Below are 25,545 nucleotides of genomic sequence, written 5' to 3'. Positions count from 1 at the left end.
TGAACACCACACAATTAGGAAAACACAAATAACAAAAGATTTCGTTAGTCCCATATATTTATTAGATGCCAACTTGCCATATTTAGAATTGAGAAACGACAGAGAATCACTTGAAATTCAAGATATGAATTTCCACACCATGGTTTGCACTAAGATGGCAGCCAGTCGCTTCACACCAAACTGGCTGCTGGCGTAATGTTAAGCTCCGGATTTCGTACTTCAAGAAAGGAATTATCGCTCCTCGTCTCATCAACTCTCCCGAGAGACTAGTCTGAGATGAAGTCAGCCGATGCCAGGATGGCCTTCGATGCCTGAGCTCGTCTAAAGCACATCCGACCAGACGATTAATTGGAAATCCTCAGACGGGAAAATCTGATGAGGAAAATATAACCGAATAAAAGCATTTCTAATCAATATTAATAGCTGTGACGAGCGAAGCAACCAATTATGATATCAACAATACCCAGTCACAGAATGAATTGTAAATACAGTCGACTCTCGTTAATACACACTCGGCTGGACGTAGCCAACATGTTTGCTGTATCACAATTGTGTAATTAACTAACCCTAACCCTTTTGAGTGGTTTACTAAGAACCTTCCTCACTCTTGCAAATTCCAACACCATATGGTAAACTCTTCACCCAAACTGTTGGACTCTGATTATGGTGGTATACCAAACGGTAAAGCATGATCAGTTTACCAGTGAAATACTCTAACAGATTCCCACAAAACTTGCAGTTGGATTTTGAATGGCTGGGATAGTAAGGGTTAAATGGAGCACTATAACCATAATTTGTGAGTTTGTATTAACGCAAGTCGACTGTAGCTAAATTTGATACAGAAAGGCAGAAAAAACACTTATTTTATATACTGCATGTTTTTATTGCTCGCTCCGGCTACATGAATGTACAAACAATTTTAATTGGGACCAAAACACTAAGTTTCATGTATATCAGTATGATGCGAACATGGACGAATTTCGAGTAGACTGAACGTGGAACTTTGCCTTGAAAAAAATCACTAGAAAATTTGCCCGAATACAAATTGGTAACATCAATCTCAATTTAAAACAGCGGGAAAATATGTTTGGCTTTTGAGGACTTGAAAGTACTGAAGTTGTACTTCATGTGAAAAAAAGGAGTTTTCCCCCAATTGTCAACAATGACAATTTTCAATTAGCTGGCGAACCTACAAATGTAATCTTCACATCATAATTTCTCTTCCCCCCTTTTGATATTCATGCTACCACAGAAATATGTCTCCAACACAATGCCTTCGCGTATTGGAGTAAAGGAAAACAATGACATAAAACCTTATGATAAAGTTATAGAAACCGCTATGGAAAGCCATAAGAGAAAAAAACCCGGTATAACAATGTACATGTGTAAATGTGGGAATCAAACATGAAGACAACATGTTATGTAACAACATGTACAATAAATCTGATCACTGAATGAGATCACAAAAACGTTTTAAGTGCCTTGAAATATTACAAGTATTAATTGAATGGAAATTTGTCTAACACTAATTACAGTAGTGCAGTGATAGCTCACTTGTTATTGATGTATTTAAACAACTACAATTTTTTTGAGGAGTACTTGATTGTAAAAATGATTTTTATTTAAGCAATGTACCCGCATTGTGCATTATCATATTTCGAAAAGAAGCCAACTATACTATCCCATTTCTAGACACGGCACTTTTGTAATGCAACTAAGGCATATTCACATTATGTACTGCCAAAGATTTGTCATATCGCAGTTGGGGCTAAAAGGCCCCTGATCGCAATGGATTATTCCACAGGATACAAACAGGTGTATATGGATGAGTGGGACAGATAAGAAAACAGCCACGAGAGCTTGTCAGAACTGATATAATTATGGTTAGAATGAATACCGGCTGCAATGCCATGTGCTGACCGCATTGGACAGGTGGCCACAAGGCATAACAAACTGCACAAGGGTCGACTGTTTCCACGGCAGCCATCTTGAAGGTGCGTGTTTTTGTTTCTCAGAAGCAGACATGAACCAACATCTGAACACAGACACCTCAGAGATGGCTGCTGAATGTATATGTAAAGGGTCTATTGGCCACTCGATACGCAGCCGCTATATAAACCTTTATAAACACCGCAAAAGAAAACAAAATAAAGTCCACACTCATTGGAGGGTAATAAGTTTGAATCTGATCATCTTATGATGACGTCATTTATATAGACCTTTGGAGAATTTTGTTAGCTACATTTTGATACCCCGTTCGCCTCCAAAGACTGTAAATCATCCAAGATTGACAACGGTTTATGAAAAATGATGCAGTTTGAAAAGCCCGTAATTGGCCATATCGACTGCACAGTGCCGAAACAAGGAGTGGGTAATTCCATTTTGGTGCTCTCATGCATGCAAGCACTGTGCGATCGGTATTCCCTGCCGTTCGTTTTGGGCAGTGTGACATTAAGCTTTAAATTTGCAACTAAACTGCATCATATTTCATAAGCCGTTGTCAGTGTTGGACGATTGACAGTCTTTGGTAGCAAACGGGGTATTAAAATGTAGCTACAGTCGAACACCTTTGTAACAAGGTCTTTGGGACTTTACTAATTACCTTGTTATAACAGGTACCTTGTATTATAAACAGAAATGGAAAACAAAGACAAACAAAGACTCGGCACCTAAAATTGTGCTTGTTATAAGCAGGATGTTGCATTAACAGTGCTCTTCTAATAAACGTTTGACTGTAACAACATTCCCCAAAGGTCTATATAAAAGACGTTATCATAAGACGATCAGATTCAAAATTATAACCCCTCCAATGAGTGTGGACTATTTTTCTTTTGCGGTGAATATAATACCTTCATACAAGGCCTTAATCATCTTTTAGATTTTATGCGGTTACCAAATTGGTCATGATGCGAACGTGGATGCTTTGTCCAATTCGCCACAATTTGTTTTCACTGAACGCTGTATCCTATGTATGACACTTGTTTCAACTTTCAACTTCTTGGGGTTTGTGCCAATGAATTATCAATTTGTGTGTACTTTTGTTCATTTTGCTTTTCAACCATTTCCAGCACTTCACCATCTGTTTGGGAGAAAAATGGATGAGCACTGAGGTTCATAAACTGTGAGAGAGTTTTTTTTTAAATATACGTTGTATATTTTTCACTAGTGTACAAAAGGATGAAGATCGGGATAAAGGCATCCCTTGGGTGGGGTTTTTGGTTGACTGTTTGGTCTTTTACAGGTGAACCAGGGCTATTTTCACAGGACTGATCAGCAGAAAAATATTGCGTGGCAAATTAAAGGCTAAGCAGAAATGAAGCTTAAAGAAACGGTAGCAATCAATGTACATGCATCGATCTATTGACAGGTACATTGTAACCTGTTTGTGCTTAGCAATTGTTTTTCTGTGATGAGCAGTTTCATGAAACTGACCTAAATGAGTGGTTGAATGTGTGAATGGGTGGGTATCACTGGGTGAATGGGTGGGTATCACTGGGTGAATGGGGTGGTACCACTGGGTGAATGGGGCGGTACCACTGGGTGAATGGGTGGGTATCACCGGGTGAATGGGGTGGTACCACTGGGTGAATGGGTTGGTATCACTGAATGGATGTATGGGCAAATGAATGGGTACTGGGTAAGGTTTGCGAATTGACAGAGTGAAAATAGAGTGGGAATAGAGGAGCACTGAGTGCAAGGATAGATTGGCAAAGGTGTGATGGGTGGGTGAAGCGCGATGGGTACGAGTACAGACGATGGGTGCAGCGGGATGCAAAAAAATATCAAGGTGAGTATTTGGCTGTTGTTCTGAATGGTTGATGGATTAAATCTGTTGGTTGTTTTTTGGTCAGTTTGTCGATGGGTGTCCATTGACCAGCGGGTTGTTCAAAAGTGTCCATCAATTTGTATTCAGTACAGGGATAGTTGGTTTGTCAGGTGGTTCATCGGTTGGTTGGTTTTTCAATTTGGTTTCTGTGAGTTTGTCAGTTGGTGTCGGTCAGTCAGTCAAGTCGTCCGTTGGTTGATCAGTCTTACTTAACCTGATTGCTTTGATGCTTGTTTGTCGGTCCATCATTTATTAAAATGCAGAATGAAGGATGACGCAAACCGATAGGTGAATCGGTAACGGGTGGATGAATGAACGAGAAGGGAACGAGTTGACAGGTATAGACAGGTAGTCTAACAGACGCTAAGTTATACATCGTAAATGAGGTCTATATGAAGAATTGGTAATGGATGACAGAGTAGATACATGTATGTGCTTGACAAGATGGATAGATGAGCAAATGAACAAACGGCTGGCTGACTGAAAGTAGAGATAATTTTATGGGTGTGCTGTGGGTAGAGCGAATTATGTGCAGAATGTGGGTCATTAATGGAAAAATGTGATCTTTGAGCATGATAACTAATGAGAGAGATTAATGGAACGAAAACAGAGGGACAATGTTGGTTATTTTCGTTTTTTTTTTTTTTTTTAAAGGTGAACATGTTTTATTAAAGGAATAACACTGTCAAAGGCGTACATGTTTGTTATGCTATAAGGATTTTGACAATGTCAATCTTTAATTGCCCCATGCTGTTTAATTGTTGAGATGAACTTTATGAACGTTTTGTCATGTAAAACCTTTAATTCCATGGCTTGTAATAATGTATTTTTAAACATTTACGAACGTGTCTGAAGACATGTTCAACAAATTTATAGATTGATTACTCCACTACGTCCTATAATATCCCACAAGATGTTCCCTGGGTCTTGTTGCTCTGCATTTTAGCAGTTGTGGTGGCTTTATGCTACGTTTTGAGAAATTTTAAAACAAATTCTAGAGCCCTCGGTCACTACTGCAAGATTTACTTTGTGAGTGGTTCACTTTTGAAATGTGTAGCCCTGTTGCAACTGATGTCACAACTGAGGGCAGGTATTAGTGCCTCTGCCATGCGCATGGATAGGTTCTTTGTGTTTTCATTATAGAGGAATTTAAATAACAAAAGCTGTCCGAAGCAAGCGTACACTGTGCATTGTGTCCATATCTTGGATTTTGAACAATGACAATCCTGGTGCTGAAACCAAGCTGCCAATTGAAGCTCGTACTCAGATGAAGCCCATGCTCAGAAATATTTAGAGACCAACTTGTTCCCGCAGATGGTGTTTTTCTTTTTAATCTGCAACAATGATTCACAGATAAAAGAGGACCATGGTTCCAATTCATTTTACACATTTAACCAGTTATAATTTAAACAATTACGCAAACATGTCATTGCTACATGGACATATTTTTAAATAGCAAGTGCAACCCTACGTTAGTTGTAACTGTGTAAAAATGCACATTTGTAAATCTATATATATTTACCATAGTGCACAAACACTGTTTGCACAAGTATACTCGCTCTTGAATATTTTTGTCATACATGTATGTTATATTTTATGCATTTTATATACTGGTGGGTGTTCGAAGCAGGCAAGAGTGCAAATATAATTTAAAAGGTGTTTTTTTTCAGCGGATGTCTATGCAATCATCCACTGATGTTGGTTAATATTCGAATTTGGAGGAAGAATGGAAAGAATAAAATATTGTAGACATTTTTACAAAGGTTGATTTACTTGCAAAAACTCAAAGAGAGCTGTTTTTAAGCAAGCGTCCACACATGAAACTGCCAAGGAAATTAGCTCACTGGTAGATTTGTCTTTTAATTAATAACTCGACATTGCATGTAAGCTTTCACTTTTGCGAGCTTGTGTGGCAACGGGAAGTTTATAAATAATGAAAAAAAATGACAAGATTGTTTTGTTTAGTTTAAGCAGCTGTTCAAATGTATCGACTGTTTCTCTTAACTGAAAGGGGATAAAAACAAGCAGATGTGTCTATAACCGGAGACCAATACTCTTCTCAGGGGGAATTTTTATTAAAAAGGGTGATTGTTTCTGATATTATTATCCCAACTGAACTGAAGGTGATATAATGAATAAAGACTCTAATATTCAACAGTTCAATGATTGTATAATGTGTGTGTGTGTTTCATTTAAAGGGCAATGACATTAATTTTTCTCAGGAACATGTACATAGTGTACAATGTAATTCGTGCAACTTTCTACTCCTGTTAAACGTTTGAAAACTATTTGACATCCCTTTTGGGTTAATTTTATTCAAAAGTGCACTTCTTTAAACATTTTTCATGCTTTTCCGGACAACAGAGGGCACGGTTGCTTTGATGTCATTTCAGGAAGACCTTGTTCATTTACGGTATACTGTTCAAACTGTGAACCAAAAAAATTGCTCATTGAAAACATGTGAAACAAGTCTGCTCATTCGCTTACTGCCATGTACAATGTACTGACACAAAAACAAATCACCAAAGAAAAGAACATTTTGACAGTCAAATATCGAAAATTCTGGCAAGTTGCACTGAATTACCTGCAACACTGAGGTGTCTGCCTCAAATGACATCACACTTTTGCTCATGAATATGGAACTTGCAATTGGCATTAGCATTGCATAAAAACCAAAAAGGCACCAAAATTACCCTTGAAAATGGCAAAACGAAAATTGAAAATACATGTAGGGTTAAATGAGACACAAAGGTCCATCTCTGAGGACTGCATTGCACTAATTACATTGCATGGGCCCTTCAAACATTATGGAATGAAATACAAAAACAAAAATTGTTGAGACAGTGCACTCTGCCCTTAAAACATGCCACTATAATAATGAACAGTTTAAATTATAAACACTGCCTCTTTAAAAAAAGAAAAAAAAGTCCACAAGCTGACAGTTAACTTCAATTCAGAGTCACAATACCGGTATGTGTATAAAATACAACACGCAATGAATGGGAGTAAAACAATATAATTCTTGACAAAAACCTTGCTTGACAATTCCATCTTTTGTCAACCTTGGTGAAGAGTACAGATCAGAAGTAAATACATGAATTAAATTAAAATAATTACCTCAAGACCTTCTGAAGTTGAAACCCGCTGAAAAAAAATGTAAGAAACTACAAGAAGAATTTCCTCCGACTTGTTTCCATTTCGTGTCTCTGTGATGAAAATAATAAGACAAAAATATAAAGTGAATAAGAAAATGTTTAATCAAAAGTTAATGCTCAGGGTATGGGGCATATACCAGGTTTTAATATTTCCTTGAATGTTGAAAATTGAAATGGAGAGAAAACTACTCCCACGCTTTTAAGATTGGAATTTAAATTTTACAATGTTCATGTATTATTCCAATTTACAATACATGCTGGCAATATCTCTCGGGGGAAACAGACATGTACAGGGTACATGTATAATAAAATGAAGAAAATAATATTAAGTGATCAAGAGGTTTCGTAAATTTGATTGCATCCGATACTCTACATGTATACTCCAAGGGCCTTCACCCAAACAGAAAAAAAAGTAATTTGTCTCAGCTGCATGCATGTACAAATGTATGTGAGCACATCAAATTAAACATGTTTAAAGGGAGTACATGTACATAATTTACAACACTTGCCTAGTTGCTATAATTTTCAGAAATGGATATTATGTACATGTATTTGGGAGTTAAAATTTTATAGCAAATACTGTTACACTTTCCTGTTTAAAGTTTTGAGATCATAGACGCTAGAATTAAACCAAGAAAAAAAATACATTCTTGTACAGTATGTAATTGATGTCTGGTTCCCTGACCCTACTTCAGACAAAACAGAGCAATTCATAGACGTCGGGGAATTGTCAGATCAGGGAACCAGACTAGCTGGCTTGCACCCGTTCACAGATGTGTAACCCATTGCAAACAAAATGTGGACCAAACATGTGGGGGCAGTACATGTATTTAAATTTAAAAAAAAGTCAATTTTTTTTCAACGATGGTCAGCCGACCATCGTTGGAAATTGATAAACAAATTCCACTTTTCCTGACAGCACACCAGCCTAGGTGCCATGATTTCACAGGATGCTATTCACTTACAGTCAAGTAAGGTACAATGTACATGTACTGGTATTTCATAATAATTTGGTTTGTTTTTGTTTTAATTTTTTATTTGCAAATGTCATACATACAAATGTATACATGTACATGTACATGCAGCGTGGCTTATTGAGTACATGTACATACGTGTACATTATGTAACAATACATGAACATAGTGTGTTATAGCCAATGCTGTGCGATGTTTGTGTGTAACATCATTACCCAAATAAATGACAATAATATTTAGTGATGCATTTTGTTCAAAACGTAGCGGAAGGGACATCCTTGACTTTTTATGTCCGATTATTGTAAGCCTTTTGACAGCACAAAGGCAGGTCTTTTCTCCTTTATGACAATGAGCAGAACTGAACGCCTCCGCACAATTAACCATCGCCATCTTTCCAAGCGTTACCAAGGCGATACCTCTTTCATTAACGTCCAGCACCTGATTGCCATGACAACCACCACTCCATTTAACCGACAGGAGAAAATGGCAAGTGCATCAGTCGATTGTTGAGGGAAATTGCTCCCATTCAAATTGAAAAGCGAAAAGAATGCTGGCATTTGAGTATACGAGAAGTAAATACTCCTGCATCATGTGAAAATAAAAATTGTATTGAATAGTACACAATACGTGTGTACTCTACAAATGCAAACATTTACATAGCACACTGGACATTAATGTTAATACATTGCACAATTGTCTTCAAGTAATGTGCTTAAAGGGAATATACATCATTTGCTTTTGCTGTAATTTTCAGAGGTGGATGGAATTGTGGGGTTGGAAATATATAGTAAATATAGTTACACTGACTTTTTTGAGGTTTGGGGTTCGAAAACGCTATAAAAACCAAGAAAAACAATCATTTTCCTGTAGTCTGGTTCCCTGACTCCATATAAGAAGAAACAGAGCAGTTTACATACATTGGGGAATTGTAAGGTCAGGGAACCAGTCTAGCTGGCTTGTACCAGTTCATAGGTGTGTAATCGATTGCAAACAAGTGCGATGCTCAACTGGGGCCAGTATTTGAAAAAAAAGCCAGTTTTTTCCAACGCTGATCGGCCGATCAGCGTTGGAAATTGATACAAAAATACCACTTTCCTTGAAAATGACAGTATACCAGGTACCATGATTTTACAGGATGCTTTACACTGTCATTCACTAACAGTCCATCAAGGTATTTCAAAATGGTTTGGTTTTTGATGTTTGCAAATGTTGTATTTTCCCTTTAAGCTGACTGATCTACGAGTAGCTACGGCATCACTGAAGAGAAATAAAGGCCAAATTTACAAATTCACATTACAATGAAGGTGCAACGATTATACTGAAATGCTATAATGCTTCCTTTTCTGTGACATCTACTTACAAGTCCATCAGAAAAAAAACAACACAATTCCCTGAATCAGGATCTAGCAAACAGGAACTTTTCGTGACAAAATCATGAAGATTAAAAGGTTTTGAGCAGGTGGTGTATGTCAGGAACCCGGTACCTGATACACAACAAAGCACAGGCATGACAGGTGTTGCACTAAATACGGCAGGGTATTCACATTTCACAACAAAAATCTGCATTTCAGCATGCTTCAAGCATGCATTTCAGCATACACTTTTCTGGTTTATTTCAGGCATGCAACTGGGAATTTAGGGGGGAAAAAACGAGGAAATTCCAAACCACACAAGACTTTGTACTGTGTTTTTCAATTTGTAATGGCATTCATCATGTTCATGAGAAGTAAAAAAAAAAACCTGAGGAATCAGTGGATCCTAGGAAAAGTTGCATGCCTGTTTATTTGTGGAAAATAACTGAGAGAGACACACAATGTAGTATTTTGAATCATGTGCGTCCAAAAGGGAGGGGGGGGGGGGGGCAAAGGGAGGGGGAAAAAAGGGGGGGGGGGAGCGGGCAAAGGGGGGGGGGACAAGGGGGGGGGGAGTGGCACCTGTCCGTCCCAGGAAATCAGGGCAAACAGAAAGAAAAAGAAAATAAGGGGAAAGCGGAATGCAATTCCCATTTTTCACTAAATAATGCCTCAGAATTGAGCCCAACCCTGCCGATGGTTTGTCACTTTGCTACTTTGGAGTGTTTTTCGCCTCTCTGGATAGTGCTTTTCCACCTTACTACATTTAAGGTGATTTCCCCCTTCTGGCAAAAATCCCAGCAACCGGGGGGCATGCTTTGTACCGAGCCACGCCAGCCTCTTCATTAATTTTCTGTAGAATTCCCTCTTCCCAGTTGTAACCAGTCTCTGTAATTACATTCCAGTATTCATAGGCAATAAAAAAACGAAACAATTGCTGTGTGCAATGTAATCATTTTTCACTCATACATACAATTTGTATACATGTGCATGTTCTGTATTACCAATTTTCTTCATGCTTATGAGCTACAGTACCATCTGTACTATTTGCAAAGTCTTTGTACAAATCATAATTTACTGAATTACGCAACAATTAACTTTATATGCATCTGTGACTGACGGATATTACAATTGTAGAATTTGTATACCAAGCAGGTAACAAATATACGACTTCGAATCAGCCATAATTTAAACAAATAATTGTCTATGTGTACGGAGCATTCCAACACTGACTAAAACCGTACAAAATGGGAAAAAAAAAGGTTGTCAAAGACACACACATACAGGTCCTTTTATACAAAATTGGTACAGAGAAAACATCAAGAGGAAGTAGTGATTTTCTTTTAGTACAGCTGATAGTGAGATGGCATTGTGCCTTTTATGATACAAGCATGGAATTTGGTACACATTCGTGAGAAAGATATTTGGCTATAGGGCTATCGCACATTTGTCTTTTGAAAATATAAAGGTAGAATATCTAGCAATGGCGGCCATTTTTAAAATTTTGAATATACTTGAATTATCTTTCTCATGACTTAAAATTCCCCCAAAATGTCCTTTATCTGCCCCACCATTTTGCCCATGAACGGACAAACATGTTTAATCAAAATTGACAATAATGTCAAATGTGTAATATTCTAAATAGGCTGAGAATGCTCTTTCTAATGTAAGTGGGGAATAAATGAGAGATGAAAGTCCTTTCATGGGATCACATATGTGATGCGATCAAGTAATGAGTCATTTATCAACCCTGGTCAATTTTTTTTTTACAGATTTGAAAAGAGCACAATCTCAGTATTACTGCTGTGAAAACCGCATGCTGATACCATCTTTAGTTAAAAAATGATGGAAGTTGGAACACCAAGAGATGTGATGAAGTGATGTGATGAAGTGGCCCTATTTTGGCCTGAATCTTCAAATAAAAGTTTACGACAAACGACTCATGTCATGCATGTAGCTTGATTGCATCAAGATTACTTGATTACTGATGTGAAAACCACATGCTGATACCATCTTTAGTTCAAACATTATGGAAGTCGGAACACCAAGAGATGTGATGAAGTGATGTGATGAAGTGGCCCTATTTTGGCCTGAATCTTCAAATGACAGTTTCAGACAAACCACTCATTTAGCTTGTTCGCATCACATATTCTATGCGGTGCCACATGTAGGGAATAACTCATCAGGATATTAGCTCAGTAAAACCTTGATAAGAAAAACTTGTCCTCTGTAAATATATTAGTTTGATACTTGAATGAAAAGAGAGAGAACAATGGACTCACCTTATGCACCCATTCATACTCGCCAAACTTGGTGTCGAATGTGCCCTTTTGAAGTGAGCGTAGCTTGAGTGTGAACCTTGGACCAAGCTCTTGAAGACCCACTTTTTTTGCATTCCTGAAGATGTATCTACAAGATATAATAATGATCAGGTGTTACGAACCAGTTTATTTGTGAGAACTGGATTATTGTCAGGCTGCTAATATTTAAAAAGTTATTCCACGACTAAATGTGGGCCAATTTATCAATCGATGTTTCCTTCAAAAGTGAATAACTTTCTTTATTTTCTAGGCAAAAAAAGGAATCGAAAATAACTGAAACCCCAAAATGGACAGGACAACTTTAATAAAAAATGCCAAGGGCCCACAGCACCATTAAAAAAAAAATAAAAAAAGTCAGGCTCATTTGTGACTGCAAGTGTCACATGGTTTTAGGCTCTTAGTAAAAAAAAAGAGCCACCTTTCACGTACATGTAATGCGAATGATTAGCAAAATGGACGTCACAAAACATTTGCAGCAAAATTTGCCAGTTTTGTGAATTCACACAATTTGCTTACAGACGAGTATGAACCAGCCTCTATGCCTATGACCTGTTTTCCCAGGACCATGAAACAATCGCGGCCACATTTGCCGGCAATAAAATGTGCTCTTTTTTTGTGAACTGGCAGGACAAAAAATCACCACGACATCACAAATGTGCACTTGAGTTTCGTTGCACGCCGAGTATGAACGGGCCAACGACCTGTGCTCCCAAGACCATGATGCTAACAGTATTTTACGCAGTCCATCAGGTTTATCAGCCTCTTATAGCCGATTCAACGACTTCAATTGGTTTAAAAGCTATCTGTTCACAGTCCATGAATCTTAGACGTCTACTTTAAATGTCTCACCCCTTATCGGATCTAATGTTCCCACAGGCAAGAAAAAAGTATGAGAGGGAGAGAGATAGAGAGGAATTGCATGACTTGAAATCTGTCACAAAATGTCGTAGTGAAAACAAACATAGGAATGTTGAATAAGTTGAATGGATAAATGTCCCCTGAAGATATCATCTCAGTTGAAAGCACAGGATTCAGGAGGTGTCGAATGTTGACATTAGTTCTGCTAGGGGGTTGGTGGTGGGCATTCAAGTGAATTGAAACAGGATTGTACCGTTCATGGGACTGTGTGGGATGGATGTGAATTCAGGGTGATACAATTGCATCATGAGTCATAAAAAAAATATAAAAATTGTGAAGGCAAATATTGTGTAATGTGGATCACTGTTGGGATTATAGAATAGGGCCATTCTCTGGAAATGACTGAACATCCAAATTGTAAACTATTTATAGGCCGGTGTTATTTAGTTGCTCATGTGACAGAATATATGAATTTTTTATTTCAGAAAAAAAAATAATAACAGTCTCCTGACGACGGGCAGAGCATACTGTTCGAAACGTTGAGTCCCTGTTTCAAGTGAATTGAAACAGGATTGTACTGTTCCTGGGACTGTGTGGGATGGATGTGAATTCAGGGTGATACAATTGCATCATGATTCATAAAAAATTTTTTTTTTAAAAATTGGAAGGCATATATTGTGTAATGTGGATCACTGTTGGGATTATAGAATAGGGCCATTCTCTGGAAATGACTGAACATCCAAATGTTTAACTATTTATAGGCCGATGTTATTTAGTTGCTCATGTGACAGAATATATGAATTTTTTATTTCAGAAAAAAAAATAATAACAGTCTCCTGACGACGGGCAGAGCATACTGTTCGAAACGTTGAGTCCCTCTGGTTCTTTTCAGAACCACACATACTCACAAAAGAGATTTTGCCACATGGTGCCACTACAACAACTTCACCTTATGAAAATAAAAAAGTGTCAATGCAGCCAGAAAATGTACCACTAGATTTCAATGAAAATTGATTTTTAATTTTTTTTAAAAACTTTTCCCCACAAATTGTAGGCCTACCCCAAAAATATGCTTTTCTTGTTTCTCATGTATTTTTTTCTTGCTATGTATATTTTGTTAAGTGAAGGTACAACATTTATTACTGGGAATATTCTTAACTAGTTTTACATCCAAATGAAACAATAACAAAAATCATTTTTAGGGGAGTTTAAGCCAATTTATACGTTTTTGTTTTTGTTTTGTATAAATTGTTGTGAAACACATGTCACACATGTGACAAAACTTACAAATAGTATCAAAGTTATAATACAAAGAAAACCACCGAGAAATAAAAAAATCATGATTTAGGCCAAAAAAAAATTAAAATAAGTCGGTCTCTGGTAAGCGCGCGCGTCGATTTTAATCATGCGCGTCAATCTTTTTTTTTTCCAAAATGTTCCGCGGTAGCACCAAGGCAAATGATCGAGAGCACCAAGGCAAATTATGGAGGACACCAGTGTACATGAGGACACCAAAAAAAGCAAAATAGTACCCCACCTTGTCTGTACAATCCAAGCTTGAAGAAAAAAAAAAGCAAAAAAAAAAAAAAGCCGCGTCCCCGCATCAATTCCAGAACTTTGATCTGACCAGAGACCAAACATTTTTTTTTTGGCCTTAGTTTCATAGTCCCTAACATACTAAATACTCTGTACTCTAACTAAAAATAAACAAAATCTGAAAAACTTAAAAATCACAAAAAATATAACGATCACACAGGTAACATTTGTGTAACGTGTGACTGTTACGTGTGTGACAAATAAAACTTCCAACATTTTGCCAAATACAAAATGGAATATCCTATAGTCCATAGGATATCCTACATATCCACTGGCATTAGCAGGGGGAGTAACCTGCGATGGATTAGCATCCCATCTAGGGGGAAATGGGATATTCTCAGTCATTTCGTGCCAAGGAAACCGGAGATATCCACCTGCCTGATAGGCCATATAGGCTCGTGACAGAATGTACTCATCTTTAACCAGTCCTTCTGATTAGAGGCGTGCGATCGCACCCCCACACCATCGCACACCTAAAAGCTTCTCGAGGAGTGTGAATAATTGCACGCCTGAATTTCCCTGGACCACAGATCATACACCTAGAAAAAACACACGCCTAGAAAAATCCAGGTGTGCCTTTTTCCACACGCCTGTGATTTTCAAATCAGAAGGACTGTTTAACATATTTACTGTGCTTTCCTTTTCTTGAATTTCCCCAATGAAGAATCTGGGCAGGTGATCACAGCGCACACTTGGAGTTCCTTTTAATGGCGAAGGCATTGTGGTAGCTATTGTTCCATGACGGATTATCGGAAAAATAACTGGCACGATGCTTTTGCTAATGAAGGGGGTCTCCTTGTCAGAAGCGATTGGACTACACTAAGAACCAATGAAACAAGATTTGGACCAATGGGCTCCGTTCGCAAGTACCCCCTCAGTGGTAAGAAAGGGAGAGTTGGGGGAGACCACTGGGAGAGACATTCCAGTGCATTTCTGAAACAACGCCTCACACTCACACGAAGATGCTATGGCTTTCTGCACATTCAGAATAAACATATTTGTGCTTACATTGCGATAACAAGTAAACGCACACGGTGTGTAATGTCCACGGGGCTCTCAAAAGTGGTAAAAATGCGACCGGCTCCACAAAAAAGGGTACTACATTGTATGTTGCAAAAAAAGTGAAAGTGAGTTATACATGTACATGGTTGGAAATCCCACAATGTTAGCTTTCATTTGGTATATAATAGAGCTCCATAGCCCCTTCCGTTCTGGAGATATGACGTATTTGCATATTAATTACTTCCTTGGAGTTCAAATTACACAACTGAGAAAACGGACCTTGAAATAGCTGACTGTGTTGTATAGCAATAGAAAACACACACAAAATGGTTGTTTTCCCCACTTTTTACACGTACATCAAAATCAACGTTTCTGTGAATGAAACCTGAAACTGTAGGTATTAAAGATGACATTCATGCCAAAAAAGAAAATCACATTTTGACAAAATGTTCACCCTCTCAATGTTGAGCGGGCCATTACACAATAATGCTAAGGGCGACTTAATACCCTTTTTTTTTGAGGAGCCGGTCACAAATAAGCAGCCTCTCTTGTTGCGGACGGAGCCCATAGAGTCGGGGTTGATGACAAGGTATTAATTGCTGCAGACAGTCAGTCATATGCAATTGTAAATTACTACATTGTATTTATTTACCAACTCTATCAAAATCCATCCCCCCATTTTGGGGGATTTTGGTAGATAAGCCATGCGTACCAAGTCCATCAAAATCCACCAGCACCCGTGGTGGATTTCAACGGATTTGGTCCTGAAGCATTATGTGAATCAGAGTGAGTGATGGATTTTGACGGACATGGTCTTCGACTTAGTAAAACTACGTAGGAGGTAGGGTTAATGAAAGAGATGACGTGTGAGAGAGATCAATTTGCTCCCTTGAAGAGGGTGTTACATGCAGTACCTCCGGAAAGCAATCAACAATAGCAAGGCTTTCATTAGGCCTACCTGTGATGCCTGAAGAATATGTAATCTCTCTGGTTGTGGAACGTGACGGCTCTCCGTCCTACAAAGTCGGGGTCGTGGGGGAAGAGGGAGGCAATCAAGCGCCCGACGCTGTGCCCTAGTCTGGTGTTGAAGTTGTTCAGGATAAGCTCCGGCAGATGGTCTGTTGTTTCACCACATTTCTGGTTTGGGAGAAACAGAGTGGGTCGATTATTTCATGTCATGTTTGAAATTCAATGGAATAGTGCCAAATGTTTTTTTTGCAATGAGTCAAGGAGTATTAAAAGGAATATTGGACTGTTCACAGTGGATTATAAGTTTGTTTAAGTTGAACAAAGACATTGACTGGAGTGGGGCTTGAACCTGCAACCTCTGGATTGCCGTTCCAGTGCTCTACCAACTGAGCTATCCAGCCCTATGTTGGCGGTTCCCCATTTTGTCATTGTCTTTGTTCAAGGGGCGCTAGTCAGAAGCCATAAACCTGTTTATGCCATGTAGCCAGGGATCACACCCCAAGTAACGATGTGGTATTCCAAGTTTAAAGGGTTCGTGCAAAAAATTGTTCTTAAAAACACATTTTGTGCAACTGTCTAATCCTCTTAAATGTATGAAAACTATCAGACATCCTTTTTGGTTAATTTGATTGAAAAGTGCACCTCTTTAAACATTTTCTTGATTTTACGGACAACAGAGGGCGCTGTTGCTGTGATGCCATTTCAAGAAGACACTGTTCAGTTGAAGGGTTTTCTTCTGTTCAAATTGCGAACCCCAAAATGTTCTCGTTGAAAACATATGTGAGAAAGTTTGCTCAGACACAACCACGAATCCTCAAAGAAAAGAAAATTTATGACAGCAAAATATCCAAAATTCTAGCAACCTTTTGTACTGAAATAGCTGTAACATCGAGGTTTCTGTCTGGATTGACATCACACCTTTGCTCATGAATAGAGAAATCTGCCTTAGCATAAAAACCAAAAAGGCAAAAAAATACCCTTGAAAATGGCAAAACAAAAATTAAAAATAAGGATAAATGGAACTCAAAGGTGCATTTTCAAGGTCTGATTAAAAAACATATGTTGCATGGGACCTTTAAAAAGCCTACACTCTTCTTGTTAATCCCCCGTCACAAAACACTAAAAGCCTACCTTGATCTCCTTCCTCAGTTTCACGTTGGTGAGTTTGAAATGTGCAGTCGGTCCGTCAGGCAGATGGCATATCAGCATGGCATCTACAGGCAAAGACACAGGCAGCGACAAACACATCCGTTAATTGTCTTTTTAAAGGGAAAATTCAACATTTGCAAACATCAAAAAATTAACCTTCCAAATTGTTTTGAAATACCTTGCTGGACTGTTAGTGAATGACAGTGTAAAGCATCCTGTAAAATCGTGGCACGTGGTATACTGTCATTTCCAAGAAAATGGTATTTTTGTATCAATTTCCAATGCTGGTCGGACGACCAGCGTTAAAAAAAAGCCTTTTTTCCCCAAATACTGGCCCCAATGACCATCGCATTTGTTTGCAATCGATTACACATCTATGAACGGGTACAAGCCAGCTAGACTGGTTCCCTGACCTTACAATTCCCGAATGTCTATAAACTAGTTTCATCTTAAATGTAGTCCGGGAAGCATACTACAGGAAAATGATTGTTTTCTTGGTTTTTATAGTATTTACAGCCCAAAACTTCAAAAAAGTAAGTGTAACAATATTTGCTATATTACCAACCCCCCAAATCCATCCATTTCTGAAAATTACAGCAAAAGCAAATGATGTATATTCCCTTTAACAAGAATGTAGACTATAAATCTCATGCACCATGGTCCCACAGCCTTTTGACCCCTGCTTAACTGTGTTGCACCTGGCATGTTGAGGGCCTAAAGTTGAAAGTGGGCCACATAATAAGCGGCATTTAAGAACCCTCTTATTAGTAAAATAATCACAGCGCTTACAGTATCATTATTACCCCTGATCATTGGGCCAATTAAACATTTTAAATACCATTTCAGCTCCCTGGGGAGTATACAGCTCGATGCTGCCTGTTAGGCGCAAGCAAGCTTATTCAATCACAATCACCATCTCTGCCCTCACAGGTACCCATTTACTCCTGGTCGGAGAGAAGCAACGAGTGACAAAGTGCCTTGCTCAAGGGCACACGCACCATGACCCCGGCTGGACTCGAACCCGCAGCATTACCCACAGACCACGAATCCAGTGCCCTTAACCACGAGGCAACAGCACTCCACATGACAATCCTTTTACTGAAACATACCGGAAACAAATCCCTTTCAAGAAAACACAATGAAAGAAATTGTATTAAGTGTCAACTGGTGAATAGTCTTCACAGTGGAGTATTTTACCAGGTAATTTCTTTTCTCCGTTGATGACGATGAGATCTGTGAATCCCCTCTCTATAGCCTGCGGGATGACCTTCTTTAAAGCAGAGCGGCGTCGAGCGAAGACCTCCGAGTTTGGGATGCAGGTCTGCAGCTGTCGACAGAATAGTTTGCATTTCTGTAGGGAAGTCAAAAGAAAAGATCACTGAAACTTGTTGAGAGGTCCTAGTGAGAATCTCGATCACTTCATGAGTGTTATTTTGAAGTTACGATGAAATTTAAGTGAGTTGTGATTTGAGGATTTGAATGACAGAGAGCGATGCGTTTGTGAAGTGAATCGTTTCATAACAGAAGTATGGTGCTAAGATGAGCTACAGATATTATCTTAATGTTTTAATCTTCCTAGACCTCTGCACTTCACAACCCTTTGGGTTTTGCAAAACCGCTTTTACCCATAGAGTTAACACCCACACTTCAAATTCCTTTGAGGTAATCTTCTTTGGAATATGGATAACACTTCAAATCCCTGCTCAATTCTTGTGTGGTTAAGCTCAGGGCAAGCAGGCAGATTCGATCATGCTTCACCGCTCTACATCTTCGCAGTTCTGTTTTTGTGTGTGTGCAAAGTGACTCTCTGTGTGACAGAGTGACTTTAACACTTCATATCCCTTCACCTGAAACTGACCTGCAGGGTTTTTAAGTGTTTCACACATTGCTCAGAATATTGACTTCTCACTTGAAGGGTTAATGTTATAAGCACTGTATGCTGGGTAATTTTCTCCCAAGAACTACATCGCAAACATTTTTGAGGATTTTACTTACAAGCACCCAATGAATTTAAAGCATACAGAGTCTGTAACTGTACCGTCTGTACGTCGGTAACGGGGAACCCAATATTATTTACAATGTTACTTGGGTGGGACTCGAACCCACGACCTCCTGTTTGCCAGTGCTGACATCCTACCACTCGACCACCGAGCTTGCAAGGGTCGGCTGACCGGTTTGAGTCTGATACAGAAGCAGGTACTGCGGGTACTAGAATTGTTCTTGCAAGCCCTCGGACAACACTGTGTATACAGTGTTTATAAAAATACGTCATCGAAGAGCAAACCCAAATTTACATCTCCCAACTCAAATTCTATTTAATAATAAACAATACGACTTCAGGTCATTAACCCTAACTCCCTAAGCCTTTTGCTAGGACGTAGCCTCAATCCTGCAAAATCCTCCAATTAGCCTCATGGAAAAATAGCATATAGCCTCAATCCTGCAAATTCCTCCATTATTTCTTGAATATGGTCCGTGGAGGGGTGACCATTGCCTGAATCCTGCAAAATCCTGCGGCAGTGACAGTCAATATGTTGAGGCTTGGCCAGTGACATCCTGGAGCAGTGCGGAGGATTTCAAGCATAATCCAGGCCTATATTTATGCATGGCTGAGCAAAAACAACACAAGGTCTGGCCCACGACCTTGACAAAGTGCATCCTACAAAATCAGTAATGCACTACTGCCATGTAACCTCAATCCTCCAAATTCCTCCACTTTGGCAAAGATGATTTTGAAGGATTCAGGGCAGTTAGGGTTAAAGTCTGTGCATGCATACTTACAAATCTCGTTACATCAGACGCAGTTATGAGGACCTTGGGTTGCGTCTCACGGTTGAAGTATGACGCCATCTCATCGTGCTCTTCATCATGAGCCACCTGCAAGAAGTCAAACAGTGTACTGTAGTAAGAAAACCTTGGTGCCTCGAAAATATATGTACTATGCAAAAATAAGCCGAGAACCAATGAAGACCAATGCACTACATGCGTTCTCACTTTATAGCAAAATGCTACGTTACACTTGTTTGCTTGGGTCCGTTCCAGAGCGCAGAATAACTTCAGTGCAGAAAAACATGCAGAACAAAATCAGCCCAACTTCACTCCAAAATCAGGCCAATTCTCCAAAATTTGAAAGAGGTAAAGACAAGGTCCTCAGTATGTCACCAGCCAAGTTCCAGGTTTCAATTCAATTTTTAAAGGAGACCTTCTACAACAAGTTGCACCTGAGAGTGAGGCAAAGTGATTGCAATTTGATATCTAGACTGGTACATGTCCAACTCTTTGAAAAGATTGACCATTCAGTAATCTGGTTGGCATGACTATGGTGAGAAAGTGTATAAGTTGGGCTTGGTATCAGATGTTTCTTTTGATACAGTTGATTGATGTAGTACTAACTAAGGGACCGTGACCATGCAGCCCTGGTATGAAAAGGGCCCCCCGGTACCTCGTCCGGTCCAAAGCCAGTCCGGTCTTCAGCCCAGTCTCGTCCGGTACATGGTCCTGTCTGACCAGAAGTTTTGAAGTCAGTCAGGCGCATCAATTTATTGCCCTTCAGAGAACGTCCAGAGCAGAACAATAGCAGACTTACCGGATTAAAGATAAAATCCTTCCATAACGCCTTGGTAACTTACGGTCCCATTGTGCGCGAAACCGCATGGCAGGGGTTTTGATCTTTGCCGACGAAAGTGTTCTATTGTTTCGCGCTGAGAGATGAAAACCACAAGCGGGTTTCTTCTGGGATATATTACATGTGTCAATATTTGCAACAATAGACCCCAGGATAGAGGAGTTCCTGATTAGCAACCGGACCAGCTCCTGGGCCAGTAGCTGGGACGGTACGAAAGGACTTCTTGGGAGGGGAAGAGCTTACCGGGGGGCCCTTTTCATACCGGGGCTGAATGGTCACGGGCCCAAAAGGGGTGTTGGACAGGTTGTTGCATGTGCCAGTCTATTTTCTTGTATTGCATATTTTCACTATCTTAAAAGTTTTGGGACTCTCATACACAGTATTGAGTGTCCCAAATTTTTGGACTAGGTTTGTTCATTAGATTCACACATGTAATGTTAACCTTTTTTTCTTTAAGTTATAATTGCATGGGCGGCACAATGCATAAAGTGCTTGCCTCTCACCACTGTGGCCCAGGTTTGATTCCCGGCTCGGGTCATATATGTTGTTCGTTGAATTTCTCCTGTGCCATTAGGGTTTGTCTCCGGGTTCACTTGTTTTCCTTCCTCTGCAAAAAGCCATACTTCGATCTGGCTAGACACGGCTGTATGGTGGCAGCCTGCCTTTACATGCCTTTGGCCCAACTGCATTGAGGGTGCGTCCTTTGCAGTTCAGCTTCTGCTGCAAGTAAGGACAAATAGCTCCCCCCCCCCCCAAAAAAAAAACCCTCAAGCAAACAACTCCAATTTTAAAGAACCTTCATTTACCTTTGTGCACCTTACACTGTAGTTTGGCTCTGAACCTTAAGTCATGCAGGATTCCCCCCCCCAAAAAAAAATCATGTCTCTGCGCCCACCTCTTCGTCCTGTGGATCCACCATTGTCTCATCATACACCCTCATGTTCTCAATGGTCTTCGGGGCTTTCTTGGGTGGAGCCTGCAAAACAAATGACAAATATGAGCTAAACATTTCCCATAATTTTTCTTGTTTTTACTTGGGTCATAAAAGCTTAGTTTGTTTAACCACCTGAATGTGGTCTGGAAGTGTTGCATTTATTTTAAATATATAAAATAAGAAATGTTGGTGTCCATTGCATACATGTATTGTGCACTGTTCCTTTTCATACCAAACCATCCCCATATTTGGTTGTAAACTTGGTACTCAAGTAGTTGATACATATGTACCAGACAAAAGTCCAGTGGCGCACACAAGGGGGGCCTGGGCGGGGCTTGAGCCCCCCCCCCCTCCCAAGAGGTTGTCAATTTTTCATTTCTTGTTTTTTGTTTGTTTTTGTTTTAGTCACTTCTTTTTGTCCCACGATTTGCTCTTGGTGATATGTATGTGGCCTATTTTGGAGTAGTAGGCTATAACAGGTGTAAGTGGTGCAATAGGGGTGTAAAAAAAAAATTGTGAGCCCCTCTCCCAACCAAATCCTGTGTGCGCCACTGCAATAGTCAGCACAAGCTGAACAAGACTGATTATAAGCGATGTTACTTGCACAGTACTCCACTTGTATGCCATGGTGAACAGGCATGCATTCGCGAAGCCACAAAAAAGAGAGGAATTTTCAAGATTTACATGACCCTCTGCAGTGTTTTTCATTTCATTGGCATACCTGTACAAGAGAGGTAAAACAAAGGAGAAATCAGACGATCCGAGTAAAAGTTGCCAAATTGTTAAGTTTCAGTTTTCCAATATTTTTTTTGACATTTACCTTGTCACCTAATGCCTTTCTCTCCATCTTCTTTCTTGACTTGTCTTTCAACTTTTGCTAAAGAAAAGAAAAGAATCAGAATTAAAGGGTGAAAATATGAGGCCGTATCATAAGTCCAACGCCTCATAAGTCCTAAATTTCGAACTTATGAGGCGTCGGACTTATGAGGCCTACAATTTATTTATTCCGCCTCGTGGGTCCGACGCCTCATAAGTCCGACGCCTCATAAGTCCAACGTCAGATAAACGAAGCGTACGAGGCATCGGACCTATGAGGCATCGGAATTATGAGGCTTCGGGAATTATGAGGCATTGGAACTATGAGGCGTCAGACTTTTTACATGTACTTTACTTTCTGCTTTTATTTGAAAGATTAAAACATCTTTATGTATTCCAAAGGAATTGAATGTTTTTGGAAGATTTCAGTGAAAGAATATTTTGCTACCGCAATGACCACAGTATCAGGAAACCTTTGGACATTCGCTCATCCATTATTGCGTACAATATCAATACAGACGGTAATCGTTACTTTTAGGACACCTCTATTTTGTACGAGTTCTGTTCAAAACTGACTTTTGCAGATGACTGTCCAGTACCAAAGTGACTTTTGCAGGCTAAAGAAGTCTTTTTTCTTCAGACAAACTCATGTTAGTTATAATTTTGAAAGCACTTTCAAAGAAAAAGTGACTTTCCTACCTTTTTTTGCAGTTCGCCATCTTGCTTTTTAAATCTATTTTCTGTTTGTCATTGTCCCCTCATAAATCAAAACCCTGCCCTCTTTCTACAAAATCAAACCTGCTGATATTCAAGAGGTGTCATTGCCAACTGTTCAAATGTGCCAAGAAATACCAGAATGTCACTTTTGAGTGTCATTTAGTCAGCTGTTTTGGTGAGTCTTTTAACCTTAAAGGTAAAAGTAAGGATTACCATACAGACCGCATGACGCAGCCTATTTTCACTAACACAATCATTGACAATTCAAATTCAATGTACTTCAATATTTTCCCTGCTAAACTTAATTAGGACATATGCCTATTATCAGATTATCACTTTCTGATGGCTGATACTCACTAAAGAGAAACATTAGGGATGGCCAGATATGGGAATCTTTCCTAAGAAAGACTGTTGTGCTGTGCAAGGGGATAGGATAATAAACACTGAGAAATAAGAGTCAGCCAATGTTGCAAAAATGTTGAAAAGACATGGAAGTTGGAACTGAAAAACATTTTTAATTTTGTTACTGTAGCCAGTGTAGGCAGGTAGGGTATTGTTAGTGTTACTGTTAGGAATAGGATTAGAAAGCATTTGAAAATGTACTCAACTCTCCAGAGTTGGTACACAACCATAGAAGTTGCTAAGTTCTAGATACTACATTGGCCCTTTACTTCACAATCGCTACACGGGCAATATCGCCATACAATGCAATGCGAATCCAGTACTGTCCGGAAACTAGACAACCACAACCCGTAATCGGATCAACACAAACCAAAACAAAAAAAAGACTCTTACCTTCTTTAACTGTGCCTTCATTTTCCGGTACATTTCTGCTCTCTTTTGCTTGTTCTTAAACCGGGAGATATTTGCTTGTGGAATGTCAGACGAAGGGGGTTCTGCCGGTTGGTCATGCATCGTGCTTCCGACCATGTGCGCCGCCATTTTGAAAATGATATTGCACGGTTCCTCTTTCCCGATCCCTTCCCAGTCGTCTGTACTGTGTGCATGAGCAACATTGAATCACCTCGTTCTCTGTCATCGGCACGCATTTAGCAGCGTGAACGATGAGGTATAGGGGTGCAACTATGGCACGCCAAAGCGGAATTTATTCAACCCTGCACGGCAACTGCCAACATTATGAAATACATCACAACTTTTTTGAAAAGTATGTCAACATTGTAAAATATATGTCAACATTTTGAAAAAGTATGTCAACATTTTAAATGTTGACATATATTTTTTAAAATGTTGACATACGTTTTTGAAATGTTGACATGTATTTTTTAAATGTTGACATACGTTTTTGAAATGTTAACATATTGTTTACAATGTTGACATATTTTTTAAAAATGTTGACATATTTTTTAAAATGTTGACATACTTTTTTTTAAATGTTGTGATGTATTTATAATGTTGGCAGTTGCCGTGCAGGGTTGAATAAATTCCGCTTTGGCGTGCCATATGCAACAGTCTATTAAAATTCCCATAGACACTGTAGTGCTAAATGCCCGTTCTAGTCTTTTTAAAACAATCAGAACTCTCACAGGTATTAAGCTGCACAGAAAAGTGACGATCAATAGTCATCTTTTATTTTATTTGCAAATATTTTGTGAGTTGACCATTGACTTTTCGAGAAATTCTCACCCAAAGAAGATGACCCCTATTTTTTTCCCAAAGCGGAAAAGTAGCCATCTTGGAAAACGATCCCTCCACAACATGACAAATCATAGCGCCACTTTAGAGCTCAAAAACGGCTTTCAAATTTCCAAAATGCTCAGAATTGGAAGGCCCAAATCTGGGCCAGAGGTTCATTGCCATATTTATTCAATTATCCAATTTTTATGGCTCTCAGAACTCTCTAATATAGAATATTTTGAGGGTATAACTTTTATTCATTCATGAGCTCGGCGGAGGGGTTTAGGCCTATTTACATATGTGTGCACCCATAATGTGCATTGAAAATAAAATCAACAAAGTTCAGGGCAAGTTAATAACATGCAAGCCGACATTACTGGGTTTCTCAAACAAAAAATTAAATGATTGTCTAGTCCTTTATCTTTTCATATCTTTTCAATTTTGGGTCGATTGGCCAATTACATTTTAAAAAGTGATATAGTCCGAAAAGTGATATAGTCCCAAGCCTGCATGTAGCTATTTTACAAGTGGATATCTTTCCACTTAATTTCTCAGGCAAATATGACCCATTTTTCCAACCGTAATTTTAACAGGCCTGTCCTCAGATGAAAGCCCC

At 39.1% G+C, this 25,545-nt stretch overlaps 1 protein-coding gene across 2 annotated transcripts; it reads right to left on the bottom strand.

Annotated features, from left to right (window-relative positions):
• Positions 1 to 39: 39 nt before the first annotated feature.
• LOC119737598 (ribosome production factor 1-like) lies at positions 40 to 24,288 on the bottom strand. Of its 2 annotated transcripts, none has more exons than XM_038212056.1 (10): positions 24,090 to 24,288; positions 22,582 to 22,638; positions 21,723 to 21,803; positions 19,984 to 20,079; positions 18,400 to 18,553; positions 17,185 to 17,267; positions 16,043 to 16,221; positions 11,590 to 11,716; positions 6,944 to 7,032; positions 40 to 372 (listed from the first exon to the last, which is right to left on the bottom strand). In XM_038212056.1, exons 1-9 carry the CDS (start codon positions 24,234 to 24,236, stop codon positions 6,991 to 6,993), a joined length of 966 nt encoding a protein of 321 aa, XP_038067984.1. In that variant the 5' UTR covers positions 24,237 to 24,288; the 3' UTR covers positions 40 to 372; positions 6,944 to 6,990. The 2 variants fall into 2 exon arrangements, with proteins under 2 accessions (XP_038067984.1, XP_038067983.1); XM_038212055.1 differs by lacking the exon at positions 40 to 372 and adding an exon at positions 4,036 to 5,160 and having other exon boundaries at positions 24,090 to 24,239.
• Between the last annotated feature and the right edge of the window lie 1,257 nt (positions 24,289 to 25,545).

The sequence above is a fragment of the Patiria miniata genome, unplaced genomic scaffold (assembly GCF_015706575.1).
Source record: "Patiria miniata isolate m_02_andy unplaced genomic scaffold, ASM1570657v1 HiC_scaffold_3, whole genome shotgun sequence".
Classification (NCBI taxonomy): Eukaryota; Metazoa; Echinodermata; class Asteroidea; order Valvatida; family Asterinidae; genus Patiria; species Patiria miniata.
This window is presented reverse-complemented; position numbering and strand designations above follow the sequence as displayed.

Coding starts and splice junctions, on each gene's coding strand:
- LOC119737598 (XM_038212056.1), bottom strand. CDS start 24,236: ATGGCGGCGCACATGGTCGGAAGCACGATGCATGACCAACCGGCAGAA. Junction 20,080..21,722: donor TGGATCCACAGGACGAAGAG/GTGGGCGCAGAG, acceptor GACTTCTTGCAG/GTGGCTCATGATGAAGAGCA. Junction 17,268..18,399: donor CGGAGAAAAGAAATTACCTG/GTAAAATACTCC, acceptor CTTTGCCTGTAG/ATGCCATGCTGATATGCCAT.